This window comes from Ctenopharyngodon idella, chromosome 4 (genome assembly GCF_019924925.1).
Source record: "Ctenopharyngodon idella isolate HZGC_01 chromosome 4, HZGC01, whole genome shotgun sequence".
Lineage (NCBI taxonomy): Eukaryota > Metazoa > Chordata > Actinopteri > Cypriniformes > Xenocyprididae > Ctenopharyngodon > Ctenopharyngodon idella.
Genome location: NC_067223.1, coordinates 13,033,326 through 13,050,925, shown reverse-complemented (window position 1 = coordinate 13,050,925; position 17,600 = coordinate 13,033,326). Strand labels below are relative to the sequence as shown.

Genomic DNA, 17,600 nt, shown 5'->3' with positions numbered 1-17,600 from the left:
ATTTGCACAAAAGATTAACATGACGACACATGCTAGTCAATGAGTTGAATCAACTCCACAGTGACTACATAAATTTATCCACTAACCATTCAGAAGTGTCCAGATGCATTTTAAAAGTTGTAACTTCTTCCTGAGTCTCTCCATCAGTGTCTGACTCCGGTTTGAACAATGTAAGGCTGAACACCGTTACTGACAATCGTCATTTTGGCTGCATGAGATTCTCCAGCTTTGTTGTTGTTGAGCAACCGAAGCGAGAGCTGTTAAAGCTCCACCCTCTTTTGGAAAGCGGGCTGCGAGCAGCAGCTCATTTGCATTTAAAGGGACACACACAAAAACAATGTGTTTTTGCTCACACTAAAATAGGGGCAAATTTGACAAGCTATAATAAATGATCTGTGGGGTATTTTGAGCTGAAACCTCACAGACACATTCTGGGGACACCAAAGACTTATTATGCCCCTTTTACAAGATGTAATATAGGTCCCCTTTAAAACGAGCGGTTCATTCATAAATCCGTAAAATCTTACCTTCAAGCGGTGGAAGACAGAACACAACAACCACAGTGCTAAAAAGGGGAGGGGCTACATGAGATCTATTGGAAGGACTTGACTCTGGACGTACTTTGTGGCATCGGCCGTTGTTCAAGTGTGAGCATGAAGGAAATGAGTCACTTTTACACTGGAAGGAGACAGACTGAGACAGACACCTACAGAAGTACTTGGCTGCAAGACATGTTGCACGCTATACCATCGCGTGTGCTACTAAGATGACTGACTAAATTGGACAGAGAAATGCTTGCATTACGCTTGACTCACAAAAAGCTATACTGGATCCACCTCTCAGTTTACAGAAGGTCACACGTGCAGAAATTCAAAGTAGAAGTGGTGATTGATGGAATTTTAGCATAGCTTTTTATGTTTTGGTAGCAGATGAACCTCAGGAACACCACAGATCTTTGCCAACCGTGTGAATCACATCCATGATGATTACATGCAAGTGACTCAGATTTTTTGTAGCGAATGCTTCTGAGAATTGCATGTGTTTAATAATAGTACATAAGTTACATTTATGTTTTTTGTAGCGAATGCTTCTGAGAATTGCATGTGTTTAATAATAGTACATAAGTTACATTTATGTTAATAATATCTAATACACACCCGTTGGGTGTTCATGTTTTATGGGGACATTCCATAGACATAATTTTTAAACTGTACAAAATTTATATTCTGTCCCCTATAACCCAACCCCTAAACCAAAAAAAAAAAAAATCAGTTTTCCTCTTGGGGAGCGCACACACACACGCACACACGCACACACGCACACAAGTCTATTGATTCTCATAACCTAAAAATTTCAACAGAACATGCTTTCATCCAAAAACCCATCTGGGTCCAAATCTATCTAGTGTTTAATCAATGCGTGAATAAATACATTTGAATTAATTAAAATTTAGTGACTGCACTCAATAGGTGATTTATGTTTTATTAATTCAATTATGAGAACTTAAATAAATATTTTACTGTTCTTAATTATATATATATATATATATATATATATATATATATATATATATATATATATATATATATATATATATATATATATATATATATATATATATACACATACATATACACATACACACACACACACACACAAAATATTAATAAAGATACAATTATTATAATGACATTTTATATGTAAATAATAAATAATAATAATCTGATTTATTATGGAAGGTAATATATAAGGTGATAGATAGATATATATTAAAACAGAAAATAAAGATTTAATAAAGAACCAGGGCTGGAAATCAATTTTCAAATTCCCTGATATTTCCATGACTGTGGGAAGCCCAATTCTGACTTTCAGAAAGTGAAAGAGAGAACATAAACAAATCTTTATTATTTTAATACTGTACAACAGAAATGTACATTGTATTCAGTGACACCCTGCAGGCATATTCAAAGAGTAGACCACACTGGAGCTAACTAACATGTCCCTACGAGACGCATAAATACACAGCTGCAACATCTGATTTTCCTGAGGATTATAGAACAAAGGAAAAAAATGTCTAAACAAAAACAAGTGAGAGAATGGAGAAACCCAAACAAAAGCAGTTGTTGGAGCCAGTCTTTGGGGGTGTGTGTGTCATGTGACCGGGTAAGAGTGCAAAACAGAGGGGTTAGAGGTGCCTTTGTGTGCCGTCTGTTGGTCATGAGACCAGGGCTGACCACCAGCGCAGCACTGAACTTCTGTCAGAGAGGAAGAGGCCTTTTGTGAGAGAGTGAAGAGGAAAATCCAAAACTTCTAATATATTAGAGGTGTGAATCTTCACTTGCCTCACGATTCGATTATGATTCAGAGGGTAACATAAAAAAAATACATGTTATATAGATATCCACTATAAATCCACATCAGCCCTCTACCCTTTCCAGTGCTAAATCAGACCAAAATATTTTTGGTTTCAGCCAGGAATTTTCAGTGCATCACTATCTGACACTGAATAATAATAACAACAAGTCATGACGCAGAAAGAGGTTAACCTGTCCTTCACACCACACCATGTGCCAGAGACATACCAGTGTGTCAAACGCTTCATTTGCTTCGACACAGGCCCAGCTCATGTGCAAACCAGAGTGACCAAGGTCAAACTGAGCACTTTGCCTAAACCTCCAATTCACCATAATGGGCTAAAGAAACTGCTGGTGTCACAATGAATAGACTAAGACAAAATGACATGGATTACTGAGGAGCTTTCCAGTATATTATCTACACAAACAGGATGAGCCAGAGGAGACTGTCGTCTTGGCAACGTCATCCCACCTTGTTCAGATTATAGGAATTGAGGAATGACATGAAGATGTGCTGTACAGCGCATCATATTTTGGTTTTAAACAGTTTATGGCCTCATACCTACTGCACGGCAAACCAAATCAATGAAGATTTTTCAGGAGTTGAGCAATTCCCCTGCCATTTAAAAGATGTTTGCTTTGTCGATCAATGGCACACAATTAGCCTCTCTGATAAGGTGCCTTTCCACACTGCAGAGGCCCACAACTACTGCTGACACTATAATAGAGAGGGACTGATAATCGGTTTGACCGACATGAACACTTTCCTCTTAATAGGTTATTAGTTAATAGGTTATTGGTGTATAGCAATAAACTGAACTCTAAAAATAAACAGCATGCAACACCACCAGTTTTAAAGGGCATGTACTGTTTGCATAGCTCACCTTTTAAACTTTTTAGTAAAAATAATGGCATAATAATAGTATATAATATAATAATAATAAATAAAATAGTTTACATAATGATTATTTTGTTTGATTAATGATTATTAAAAAAAAAAAAATCAGAAATACAACATTAAACTAGTATAACAGTTATTGAACACATCTGTATTGTCATTAAAAATAAATAAATAAAACAAAATAAATGATAATAAATAGGTCAGTCTCTACTAGGCTTGCTGCGATAGTCGGTGTTACTAGTGTTGAGCCGCAACACCAGTTACATCACTTGCGCACCACAGTACCGCCCCCCACAATCGTTTTGATTATTTATTGTAATAAAAATCATTTGGTTCAGTTAGGGAACAGACACTACAATTAAAAACTGAACAAAAGTCGCAGCACAGATCAGCAGCATGAGTCACCTCACTTCACTTCTGACTGACAAGACGATGGCGGAAGATTTGGTTTCAAAGTGAAATGTAAAAGTGCCTATTTAAGCGAGTTTGTCATTGTACTGTTTTGTTATTGTGTTTTTCATGAAGCATAATAATGAACCCACCCTTCAAGCAACCCGAATTGGCACTTCTGAAAGCGAGAGTTAAATGTGCATGGCCCCACGGGCATTCATAATGGTGCATGTCCACTGGCACGGAGCAGAGCGTTTTCAGTTCATTAATTGAAAACACTCGATCTGCGCCAGTGGACAAGCACCGTAAGCGATTTACACCCCCCCATATTGGAAGAAAAATATAAACATTGAATTGGGAGTGGGGGGTTATACGAATGTATCACTGAAGAAAAGTTTTGATGGCACTTTCTTTTCCTCTTACCTTCATATAATGCCTATTAAAGTGTATAGCAGTAACAAGGAAAAAGCTATATTGCTGCTGTTTCATAAGTGCCATCTACTGACAGACAGTGAATTTACATTTTTATTCAGTCCATCTGCTGTTGTTTTTTTTGTTTTTTTGTGCAGGAATTTTTTTTGTGCAGGAATGTTTTATGTAGCATAATTTCACAAAGCTAGTGTCAGATCGTGCTGTTTTTGTTTTAAATCTTGCAATTATACAAACTAATTTAAATCAAAAACAACTGCTCGTTACACGTATGCATCTTTGTTTCGATCGTGATTAAAATGCAGTGGTTGCCTCCAATTTCAAATGACTACACATTAATTGTTTAAGGCCAGTCTGGCCTATAATAGAGCAAATAAACGTGGGCATGTGAGTAGCTGCAGTCTTAAAAAAAAAAAAAAAGCTGAGTTTCACTGCACAACCGCTGCTAAAAATGACAACAAAGCCAGCAAAGACTGCAGGTCAGTCTCCATGTTATTGTTTACACGGTCGTCAAGGATACGCAGAGCAAATGTGGGCAGCCATTACACAGTCATCAAGGATACGCAGAGCGAACGGGGGGAAGCCACGACATCGTTTTCAAAAGTCTCCGTTTTGGTACGTTTACACTGAAACGCAATCCCGGCGTTTTCAAACTAAAACAGGGTCTGAAGCTTTTCAAAAGACTCCGTTTTCAAGGTTCGAAAACGCCGGCGTAGTGTAAACGACAGCCGTAACCGTAGCAAAACTTGTGTTTTTTAAAACGAAAATGCACTAGTGTAAACGGGGCCTAAATCTTCACATCATCTGTCTAGACGGCTGCGAGTTCCTATAGTTTCTAAACACCAGCAACGAAAACGAACACACTAATCGCCAACAAAGCTGCACAATTAAAAGATCATGATCTCGATTCAAACGCCCACACGAAATGACGATTCACAAGTGTCTATTAAACCTTTGACAGCCTTTTCAACCACACAGTATTGTTATTTCTGTTACATAAATTCAAATAATTGGGATAAAAAAAAAAATAATAATAATAAAAAAAAAAGTTTATAGTTTAGATATAAACACTTAAGTCTATGGTAGCGATCAAAATAGAGCAGCTCTAATCTCCAGTGAACCCTACCTCTTTTCTGTTAATATCTCTGTCCACATTTAAAGTGAGGTGCATGGACGTAATACGTAGTGATTGCCAATGAGACGACAGTAAAGAGTGCTTTTCACTTGCCTGATGCACAGGCAAAGTCAATTTGAAATGGCAAGTGTTTGGTCTAAGACGCTTACCCTGATGGCAGGCAGCTTTGACAAGCACAGGCTTTATTTATAGCCGACGTGACACGATTTGGGGGCCCTTGCCAACAACCAAAAAAAGCTAATGCACTTTGTAGTAGTAAAGATCACTACACTATTATATTTAGCATTCGTCCCATGCATGATCTTTGCTTTGGGAGAGGAGCTGCCAGTTATGTGAAAGTACAACTGGCTTGGGGCAAGACTTCAGTCCCATGATAACCAATTTATTTCAAGATGACTAGCTGTCCTGGAACACATATCCAATGTGTGACACACAGGGCCTCAACTTAATACAAAAAAAAAAAAAAAAAAAAACACACACAGACAGTTAGGGAGATGTATTAAAAATAACATGCTGCGCTGGTTGCAACAGTAGAGGTCAAATGATTTTTTTTTTACCAATACAATACAGACAATTTTTTTTAATGTTTAAGCGGCCAATAACGTATGTGCAAAAATGATTTATTTCTGTTTTTGACAATAATAACTAGATGATTCTCACTAGAACAATAAAAACATCAAGAATTTATTATCAGAAGGTTGTTTTGTGAACAAGACGGTCTTTAATCTGCTTTTATGTCGAAATTGCAAATAAATTGTTATGTCACTTGAAAACAATGCTGTTATTTAAAAATGAGAAAATATTCAAACAATATAAGTTACTTCAATACCATAATAGTGTGTGATGATGTATTATATGTAATAATAATAATAATAATAATAATAATAACCAATTAAAGTTGAAAAGAACAAATTTCAGTTAAATCCATAAAATGTTTTGGTCAAACCGATTAATGTCTACTATCTCTGGCAGCCAGCATATGACTGAGTGGCATATGACATTGAAGTGGATGTGAAATAATGAAACGGACTGAGGGAATTTATCCTCCTAAAAATGTCAAAAAATGAGAAGAACTCTGGGTACTCATGGGAGGCAGACGAAAACTAGGTCAGAAACACCCATGGTGATGACAAGTCAATAAGATCAGCAGTGAGCTGTCAAAACACTTTGATGCTTAACATAGACATCATCTGACATGATTTTTAACTATTTTTTTCCACTGCCAGTATACCGAAAGTGACTCCACTTATGTTCGTCATCATTTGACCTCTACCAGTTCTAATTATTTAAAAGTGTAAGCTCACCCAAAAAGTACAATTCTGTCATCATTTACTCACCTTCATATTGTTCCAAACTCCTATGACTTTCTGTCTTCCTTAAAACACAAATGTTCTCTTAAGCAGGGCGACAGCATCAGTCACCACCATTCACTTTCTTAGTGTTGGAAAAACATACGGTGATTGAGACTGTCATCCTGCATAACATATTTTTGCAACAACAGGGCTAGTGACAGAATGTTTCATTTTGGTGAACGGTCCCTTTAAATTGAAGCGGTTCTGTTTACAACCCAAACAAAAACATCATCTTCTATTGTCATCTCTCTAGTAAGAACGTGAAACTCGGCCAGAACTCTTTATAAGCATACAAACTGTGTATAATACAAGACAGAAAGATGTAAACTCCAAACAAAAGCCCCATTAGTGGTCACGCTCACCTCTCAAAGACTGACACAAACAAGTCTGAAAGTGACTAATACACGGGATTTAGATTCTCTCTTCACGTTCGTCACGCTTTTTATAAGCTTTAAGACGCGTCCATGTAAATATTTCGGTCTGTTAAATCATTTAAATTCAAATTTCCGTTTAATAAAAAAAGAAAAAAAAGCTGAACAACAACAGACGAACCGTTTCAGGCAGCGTAGCAAAGGGAGCTAGTCAGCTAGCAATACTGACACAAACAACTTAAATAGCGCAAAAATACAGTCTGAACACCTTCAAATATACTCTAACGACTACATGTAGGAGTCAGTTTTTTGCTCACCTGTTTGTGTAAGCGACGAGCGGGTGTCCTTCAAGAGTCTTTTTGTCGGAGTGGAGCTGTCGTTCCAGTGGACTGACTTGACTGAGTCGAGCTGGCTGGATTTTCTGGATATTGTTGCGTTTCAATGTGACGTCCCTCGCGTGAGAAAGAGAGGCCAATCAGAATGCGCCCATGCGGTCTCGTGAACGAGTTTCAGGATGACGGGTTTGACGGGATTTGTAGTCCGCAGGTAACTTGTTTGTGGGATTCGTGATTATTTGTTTCGTTTAAGTTCACCCTCACAGTATTTTTTATTTTTTTTTAAATGGTATTTTATGTTTTAATATGAACTATTTTAATAATAACTTATGTTCGTTAAAATAAGACATTCATTCACAACCATTTGGAAATTGTCATTGATCTTTGCTTTGGGAGAGGAGCTGCCAGTTATGTGAAAGTACAACTGGCTTGGGGCAAGACTTCAGTCCCATGATAACCAATTTATTTTAAGATGACTAGCTGTCCTGGAACACATATCCTATGTGTGACACACAGGGCCTCAACTTAATACAAAAAAAAAAAAAAAAAAACAGACAGTTAGGGAGATGTATTAAAAATAACATGCTGCGCTGGTTGCAACAGTAGAGGTCAAATGATTTTTTTTTTACCAATACAATACAGACAATTTTTTTTAAATGTTTAAGCGGCCAATAACGTATGTGCAAAAATGATTTATTTCTGTTTTTGACAATAATAACTAGATGATTCTTACTAGAACAATAAAAACATCAAGAATTTATTATCAGAAGGTTGTTTTGTGAACAAGACGGTCTTTAATCTGCTTTTATGTCAAATTGCAAATAAATTGTTATGTCACTAGAAAACAATGCTGTTATTTAAAAATGAGAAAATATTCAAACAATATAAGTTACTTCAATACGATAATAGTGTGTGATGATGTATTATATATACCAAATATTAAGACGGGGTGGGGGGAGACCAAATGTAGTTTACAATTCTGTTGATCGACTACACTATTGTTAATATTGCAGCAGTCATGTCTCCCAGTGTTTATAATGGTAACAAACCTGCTGTCATGGGCCTGTGATGAACTAAAGGCAATGATTATTTTACAATCGATTGCACAGATTCAAATATTTGCAATACAGAAAGTTGGGATATGCAGTGACATCCCTCCCTATCAGTTATTCAGATATGATATCAGTGCTAAAAGCTTCAGTTGTGCAATGTTGGAAGGTAGCCTACTTGATATACTAATGATGTAATCAATGACAAAGGTTAAAAATCATATGCACTATGGTCCATATTGTGAAATTATAACTGGGCTTTATGAATTTTGGATACAAGACTAAAGAACTTCACTTACCATTTATGATGACAACTAAATAAGTGTGATATATACATAGGCTACTGTTAATATACATAGTAAGAAATATATATTAATGCAAACTTTAGTTTCAATAGTGCTGTATATGGTTAAATGTTTTCTGTGGTGTTTTGACCTACGTGAGCTTTCCGGGGAACTTCCAGTCTAAACCAGCTCAGGTCATGGTTTGTTCTTTGACCATACAAACCCAATGAGATACCAAAAAAAAAAAGTGGGGCATAAGCCTTTGAGCTCCAGCCCAACATTAAATGAAGCTGGTAGCCATCCAAATAATGAAAAAATACATTCACCTATTTGCAAAACAGATGTTAGATGAGGGCATGCAGACAGATCCCCACCTGTCAATACTTATTGTCCCTGGTATTGAGCCAGAGTCACTGGAAACTCTCCCAAACTGCATACGGTTCACATGTAGTTTATGCCAGTGTCTACTAATTGCATAACAAAACCAGTGAACTAATCTGCTAATCATGCAGTGAGAACTGCACTCATCGACAGCAGTGAAACTAGTGTAAAAGAGGGTGTGAGCCAAGGAACTGGAATCTGAATTGAGGTGTTTGTGTTTGGTTAGGTTTAACGAAAAGCAAGTGCCGCCCCACCCAGCGACTCTCCAAAAAGTACTAGTTGAGCAACTTTGGCGTCCATTATTTTGTGATTGCTGCCTTATGAAGAATATTGGAGTGAGTGTAAAGGTTACATTACATAGTTTAGCTTGCAACACATAGATAAAGTACCAAAAATGCTTGTTGATGTAGTCTGTATCAGTAGAACAGATAATATGAGCATCATTTTTTAATGACTTTTGCACATATAGGCCTATTTAATCCCCGCTCTGCACATTTTGTATGTCTCTCTTATCTGACACACTCAGTCGAGGGATGGGTTCTATATTCGACTGCAAGTATGCTACGGAGGGGACTAAAAAAGGGTATTTCGCCATCAAGTCAACTATCATTACGGGTTAAATAAGATAAAAAGACATTTACCAAATTACATTTATTTTCATATTACTGATCGCAACATAAATTTATCATTCAGTTTAGGGCTTTTGAATTTGACAGATTAGATTAAGTGAAATTTATAATGAACTATTTTTATACAGATGTATTATACACGTACATTAAATGAAAGTGTGGTAATTTATATTATATTTATTTACAAAAGTATATTATGGAATCAATTGTGTTTTGTCTGTGTTTGATGTCATTGCAGGGTGTTGCGAATGAATGCAAATGAAGTGAACAGATAACCCGTGCTCAGGGAGTATAGGGCGCAGTGAACACTCTCAATTGGAACGCACCCGAGTTCATGGAGCTCTCTTCTAACGAGCTGATGATCTGAATCAGGTGTGTCAGATAAGAAAGACATATTGGCTGCGTCCGAAATCGCATACTTCCCTACTATATAGTAGGCGAAAAACAGTATGTGACAAAAGATGTATATCCGAATTCACAGTACTCATAAAAGAGTAGGCAAAAAGTACTCAGATGACCTACTTCTTCCGGCGAGATTCTGAAGTGTGCATATGATGGACACTTTACTATCCCATGAGGCCACCGGAGAGGATTTATGAATGACAGTGAAGCGACACAACTGATGCTGGTAGGTCACATGATAATGACAACATGGCGAATATAGTACGTCCAGATTACACACACACACACATTCATAGTTCATAGAACATACTTTTTTAGCGGTCGTGAAGTAATTACATATTCAAAATAAGTACTTAAGAGAGTATGTGATTTCGTACGCAGCAACAAACTGCGCAGAGCGGGGATGTGCGAGAACTGGAATTAGGAACCCCTGCTTTAAGCCCAAAGTATACTTCACTTTTTACGCGTACGCGAGGGTCAGCGTACAGTGCACGTGATGCGAATTTCATCATCAAAAGAGTATGCGCACCGCCGGATTTTTGTAAGGTCGCACATGCGCATTTTTTTTGCAGTAATTAGTTTATCCACAAGGTGGCAACCGTGCTCGGGGGGCGTCGATTCACAAGATAGTCGAAGAAAACCTGCATAAACTGGTGTGGTGAGAAATCAAGTCCCCCCAGGAATCGGGACTCCTTTAGGACCCCAAGTGATCCCATTGGTTCAACAGACTTTTAATGGGATGTATTTTTAGCGCCTAATTATAATTACTGCAAAATCATGTTATGATTTATATCGTTTAAAATGCGCTACTTATGACCATTAATGTCTTTTAAAATACATGGTTCATATACTTGTATGTAACTTAAGCTAGGTTGTGAAATCAAGCATTTATCTTTCTTACTTTTTTTTTTATTAGCTTCTGTACTAGCATAGCATACATCTACCCAATTAGCCTGCTAACTTAGCTTAAATTAGGTATGTTTTTTGCTTCCAATATCTGTTTCCAGTTTGTTTTATTATGCAATACATTGGCATTCATTTTATATTTCAAGCATGTTGTTTGTGCACTTAATGTAATAAACATCATACAATAGTGAATAGGTTATAATTAGTCAAGACATCACAATAACAACTTTTGATTAGGCATTACCGCCTGTGTCCTAAAGGAGACCCAATTCCTTGGGGGGGAATCGATTTCTCATGACACCGGAACGCATGCAAGCTACAGCAACAATGGAGGCCTATATAGACGACAGATTGTACGAAGAGGTTAGAAAGTACCCTCATTTGTACAACTCTAGCATGAAAGAAAACAAATATATTTTCATGGGTTGTAACTCGTGGCGAGAGATTGCCCAAAACTACTCATGCGTCGAACACCTGTGTATGCGCACGAGTCAAGGGAAGTACACTTACTTTAACTGTGCGCATACCCTGGTCATAAATTTGATGTATTAAATCATTACACAAAACAAACAGAACAAACACAAGGAGTAAAACAGAAATAAAGCAGCTTAGTAGGTAATAATAATCACTATTCATATTTTTAATATCACTGGTTTGAATGAGGGGGAATACACACAACAGGAATATGATCACAGGGCAGCAAAAAACTGTGGAGTGACATGTCAAAGAGATTGTAAGTGTTATTTGCATATATGACTGACTGTTATTTACAAGTGTGGTTTTCCTCCAAAGCACTCAGGAAATGAACAAAAGATCTTTTCTTGTTCCTCGGCCTGACAGTGGCAGAGTTCGGCTATGATCGCCCGTTCCATCCAGTGGCCAGTAATATCTTCTCTGCTAGCATATAAATCCCCAGTAAAAAGCTTCTTTATCAAAAAATAATAATCAGAACAATACATATGATGTATAAAATGAGAAGCAATTAATAAAATATAATCTGAACCACTAGTATTTGGTTACAATAATAGTTTTTGCAGTCCTTATGTAGTTTTTTTTTTTCCTATTTTCAGTTACCAGACACACATTCATTACCGTGAGACTTTGAACCGTTTCAAATGACAAAGACAGTGACAGAACAAACACAATATTCTCTGCTCTAGATTAGACGGAACTCCCAGATATGGCGTACGGAAGACCCTGAAATGCATCAAACAGACTTTTGAAAGCCTATATGAAGGATACAACAGCAATTTTGTAAGAATAAAGGGGAGTTTTGTGTGTGCATGTATTGCTTGATGCTCCGATCCAGGTAAAAGCGTTCAGTCCTACTCCTTCCTGGTTTCATCTTTCACACGTCTCTCCAGGTTTCTATAGGGGAAATGCTTGTGTGAAGGGTAACAGGCAGCATTCTGTTCTTGTCACATCATGGAACACAATGTCCAATAATTCCGCCTTTCTCTGACTCAAGGTTCTTAAGAGCTCTAATATGGGCAAGGTGGAGTGTGTTTGTGGAGGTGCGCTCAAGAATCAGCGGCGAATCGAAGCTCTGGGTGATGTGCCCTGTTGTTCTCTGCATCTCTACCTTTTCTTGATCCCTCTATAGAGTCTCTAAAGAGTTTGTAGGCTCTTCCTTTTAGAAGTCCGCGCCTCTCCGTATTCAAAGACAGAGAGAACAACAGCTTGAGCCGGAATACATCACACCGGTGCCTCCTTTTCATCAATGACGTCCAACTTTTGATTCTTGAGTCAGAAAAGGTCATTAAATTACTATCAACGGCACACGTACACTTACTTATATACTTTAATTTGTTGCTATTTAATATATCATTTTACATTTAATTATCTCTAAGTTCCCCCTCTGGGTCCGTTAAGGGTCCCGTTCTTCTCCCGCTAATTGCTCAGTGCCTCTCCAAGGGCGTCTATCCCGTCCCTAGGCTGCTACTTGCACACGAACTGGTCTACGAGCGACGTGCAGCGCTTGCACTTGACGTAGCAGCACCAGTGGAACTTGCAGTGGCAACGCTCATGTTTGTAGGTCTTGAACTGGTCGTAACCGCGACCACAGCACATGAGCTCGCAGCCGTCCATGCCCTCCGAGGTCTTGTTGCACAGGCGGCCCTGGGTGCCCAGAGAGCCGGTGGTCTCGTTACGCAGGCAGTAGTCCGGGCTGGGGTCGATGTAGACCAGGTCCTCGCCCGTCGGGGGGTTGAAGCGGTTGTTGACCAGCTCCAGCTTGCCTCGTCGGCTGATGCGCATGGCGGCGGCGCTGTCATACTTCTCCTTCAGGAACTCACCCACACGACGAAAGTCAGCCAGCTGGAGCCAACAGGTTTTCAGACTGCATGAGCCGGAGACGCCATGACACTTGCAGGCGACGTTGGCCAGATTGTACACTGCCTGTGAGTGGAGAAAGAGACATGGAGAAAGAATTAGAAGTGTTGTGAGAATACTTCGTTACTTAAAAAAAAAATCTGCACTAAAAGAATAAACCAAACATATCTCTGGCACCGAAAACAGGACCATATGTAATTTTTGTATGAAATATCACCAGACTGGTGACATCTACTGTTGTTAGTTATACAAACAAGCACTAAAGGAATAGGAATAACTTTTTTTGTCATCTTTTTTCAAACTGGTCAGCTAGGTAAAATTATCTAATGGACAAACACAGATTTTGTCGAAATTGTCAGAATTGTGATAGTTTGGAAGTATAAGTAGGAATGGGTTGAAAATGACAGAATAATCAATAATACTTTGCCATTTATGTCACAATTTTCCACCACAAAATATGAATTTATGTCTGTCTTGGATTTTCCTGTATAATTTGTTGAGAAAAATATGCACTAACCTGAGAATAATTAAAATAAGGTAGAAGGTGTTTAAAAATATGCACCGTAAAACTAAATATAAAAATGGTATAATTTCCAGGGATTATTTCAATTTTTTTTTTGTTGCAAAAAATAAATAAATAAATAAATAATATATATGAAAATATGGGGGAAAATAATGTGAGAATGTGTGAAATAATAATAGTAATAATAATAATAAATACTATTTTGTAAAAAATTATAAAAATAAATATTAAATAGTGCCGTCAAAAGATTAATCACATTCAAAATAAGTTTGTTTACATAATATATGTGTACTGTTTATAATTATTATGTATATATAAATACATAGACATGCATGTACATACTTAAGAAATATTTGTTATATTTATATAAAATATTTATATTAATATATGTTATATACATATATATACAGTATATAAAGTTTGTTTACATAATATGTGTCTGTACTGTGTATAATTATTATGTATATATACGTACATACACATGCATGTATATATTTAAGAAATAATTGTTATATTTATATATAAAATATTTATACTTATATATGTCATATAAATATATATACAGTATATAAAGTTTGTTTACATAATATGTGTCTGTACTGTGTATAATTATTATGTATATATATGTACATACACATGCATGTGTATATATTTAAGAAATATTTGTTATATTTATATATAAAATATGTATATTCATATATAATATATATTATATAAATATATATACAGTATATACATGTAAATATTTCTTACATTTAAACATGAATGTGTGTGTATTTATATATACATAATAACTATACACAGTACACATTAATTCTGGATGAGATTAATTGCGATTAATGTTTTGACAGCACTAATATTAAACAATAAAATCATAAACATAATATTATATATTTAAAATTAGTGGATGTGTGAAAAATAAAATAGAACAAATAATATTTTAAACATTGCTTTAAAATAAATATTTAAAATTATAAATGAAAATTTAATAAAAATTGTTTTGAGGCCAATGAAACTGCTACTAACATGAGTGATAGAGTTGTGCTATTACTTTTACTTTTTAAGGGATTGGAAGCAATCAACTAGCAAACACACAGCTTTACTATTAATCTTGGCAAAAACACCTTTTTTTAATTTCATAAATTAATTTTCATTAAGGAACAGATAACAGCTGCAAAATAAATCTTGATGGAACAACAGCTCCCTCTAGAGGCCAACTGTGTTCAGTGCACCAGCCTGTTTGAAGCTGGTGGGGCCTCCAGAGGCCTCTGAGTTTACGGTCCCTTTACAAACAGAGAGCCGTGGTGAGAGCGTTTAGAGAACAATGGGATGAATAGTCATTCTGTTCTAGAACACACAGAGAGCCCCGCGTCCACTGACAGCAGACTTCCTGCTGATTAAATTCAATGAAACCCCCAGCTGAATCAATAAAGAAACGCTCGACATATTGTCCTGCTAAACTAACGGCTGTTCTTCCCTTTCCTTTTTAATTATTTAACATGTAACATTAACAGACTATTACTTTTCATTAACCGTCCCAAATACGTTCCACACAGGTGCGTGGTGTTTCGCCGACAAACACGAAAACAAGCTAATGAGTGCAAGCTCTTTTCCACGTCTGGGCACAATCAAGGTTGGGTGGCCAGCGTGGGTATGTGACGCGTCTTGTTTGCTGTGTCTTTTGTGTCTGTTTAGTGTCCTGAACGAGGGAACATTAAAGACATTTCTCTCTCTGTTTCTCTGTCATTTAAGAGCCGGCAGTGCTCCTCCCTTTAACACCTCACGTGAGAACATTTAACGGTCGTCTTTGAGGATGTACTGCCACGACTCTTCAACCCCCCTCCGGTGGCAGCTGTTTAAGCCCCCTTCCTTTTACCTGCTCGCACACAGACATTAAGGGGAGTTCCAACACCTTTCAAGTCTCTGTCATCACCGGCCCAACCTGCATACCTGTCTGCAATCCAGAAACAACACACACACACACACTTTCCCACACAGCAGCGGCCAACATCACGCAAGCCATTCTCGCCTATTTACTATCTTGCGTGTCAAACAGCAGTTCCGCTACCTCATCTAAATGATCTCGCACAAAAGGGTTTTTGAGCATTTCTATGCAACATGTGCGCCCAACTGAAACTGTGTTCACATAAAGGCTGCCATTTCTCTCTTTTATTCGTCCTCACTTTCATCTACCTCCTTTTTGCGCCCCTCCTTTTCACTCTCTGTCTCTCTTTTTTCTCTTTTTGGCCCAAGTGACCAAGGTGTGATGGATAGACAGGCTCATCGGTGCGTGGAAAGGACACGCATGCGGTGCTGTGCACAATGGAGCACGCTCAGACGGGGTCAGGGTCGGCTGCTGGGCGGGGTCGGGGCGGAGCACGGAGACGGCAAACAACCATCCCTGGAGGTGTAGAGATAAGAGACGCGGGACGGGAAAAAGAGTCTAAAGTAAACAAATACAAATCTCTCTGAGCTATGCCAAGAAAATGTAGCAGTTTTCAAGGCCACAAAAATGTATCTGTAGTGATAAGACATTTGAAAACACCTATATATATATATATATATATATATATTAGTTTTGGGCATTCTCAGTAGTACAAATGAATAATTAAAAATATATATAAACATTTATTAATTACAATTAAATCTTTCTTTTTTAAGTAAAATGTAAATAAAAAAAAAAAATTATTTTTTATTCTTTATTATTACTGTTTTACATTTTAGAATAATAGTAAAGTATAATTCATACACACACACACACACACACACACATATATATATATAAACAAAACTATTAAATTATTAGTGAAAACAATTTTTATTTTATTTTTCTATTTACTTATTTTCTTTCCTATTAATAGTAAAGTATAATTCATATAATGTATAATTTAAATAAATAAATATTTAAAAAAAAATTTTTTTTAGTTTTGGGCATTCTCAGTAGTACAAATGATTCATTAAATATTTAAAAATATATATAAACATTTATAAATTACAATTAAATCTGCTTCTTTTTTAAGTAAAATGTGAATTACATTTAAATGATTAAAACTATCAACTATCAAAAACTATCAAAACTATTTTATTAGTGAAAACAATTTTTATTTTATTTTTCTATTTACTTTCTTATTTTCTTATCTATTTTAATTGAATTTTTTAATGTTTATTCATTTGTTTTTTAATTTATAGTCTTTAGTTCACAGTCATTAAGCAAAATTTCGTTATGTACATAGTTGGTGTTTGCTGTTGCTAGTTGATTATTTTATTTCCCTAGATTACAGCTTTTGAAAACAGTCTTGAAGGAGTTCCCATTTACGCAGTACTCGTTAGCAGCTTTTCCTTCACTATACCGTCCAACTCATCTGTTTTGCGAAGTTTTGTAATGAAGTTCAATTTCTATTTGCCAACAAAGCTCTTTTAGGCACTTAATAATATGTCTTCAGATCAAAAGTTTAATAAGATCATAAGAAACATGATTCAGTCACTTTTGACTGGTAAAAACGAGAGAAGTATATAAAACGTCCTCATTTGGATAGCTAAGTAAACATGCGTGTCTGTGAATACAAAAGCATTCAAACATTAGTAATGCAGATAAATTCACTGAACGAGTGAGACAGAAAGCCTTAGCAATGCATTAAAATGCGTTACGCCTACGTGTGTGTGTGAGTGAGTAATAAAGTGCTTTAGATTAAGGTGTGTGTGTGTTTGTCTCCGCTGCAGTTGATTTCTAATGAAAGACACACAGAAGCAGGTGATCTTTATAGAGGGTGGAGGCCTCCTCTTTCTGTACAGTCTGGGTCACGAGCCTTTGTGACCCACAGCACCGGA

General features: G+C 36.6%; 2 protein-coding genes across 3 annotated transcripts in view; both read right to left on the bottom strand.

Moving 5' to 3' along the window:
- The window catches only part of adipor2 (adiponectin receptor 2), a 28,664-nt gene extending 21,247 nt beyond the window's left edge, over positions 1-7,417 (bottom strand). The window contains exon 1 of the mRNA XM_051892350.1: positions 7,250-7,417. The gene's annotated coding sequence lies outside the window, so the exon portion shown is untranslated. The remainder of the gene's footprint in view (positions 1-7,249) is intronic.
- A 4,126-nt stretch (positions 7,418-11,543) lies between these two features.
- The window catches only part of wnt5b (wingless-type MMTV integration site family, member 5b), a 98,671-nt gene continuing 92,614 nt past the window's right edge, over positions 11,544-17,600 (bottom strand). For both annotated transcript variants that reach the window (XM_051890862.1, XM_051890861.1), the window contains one exon: positions 11,544-13,315. In XM_051890862.1, coding sequence (XP_051746822.1) covers positions 12,857-13,315 — 459 coding nt within the window. In that variant the 3' untranslated portion in view covers positions 11,544-12,856. The remainder of the gene's footprint in view (positions 13,316-17,600) is intronic.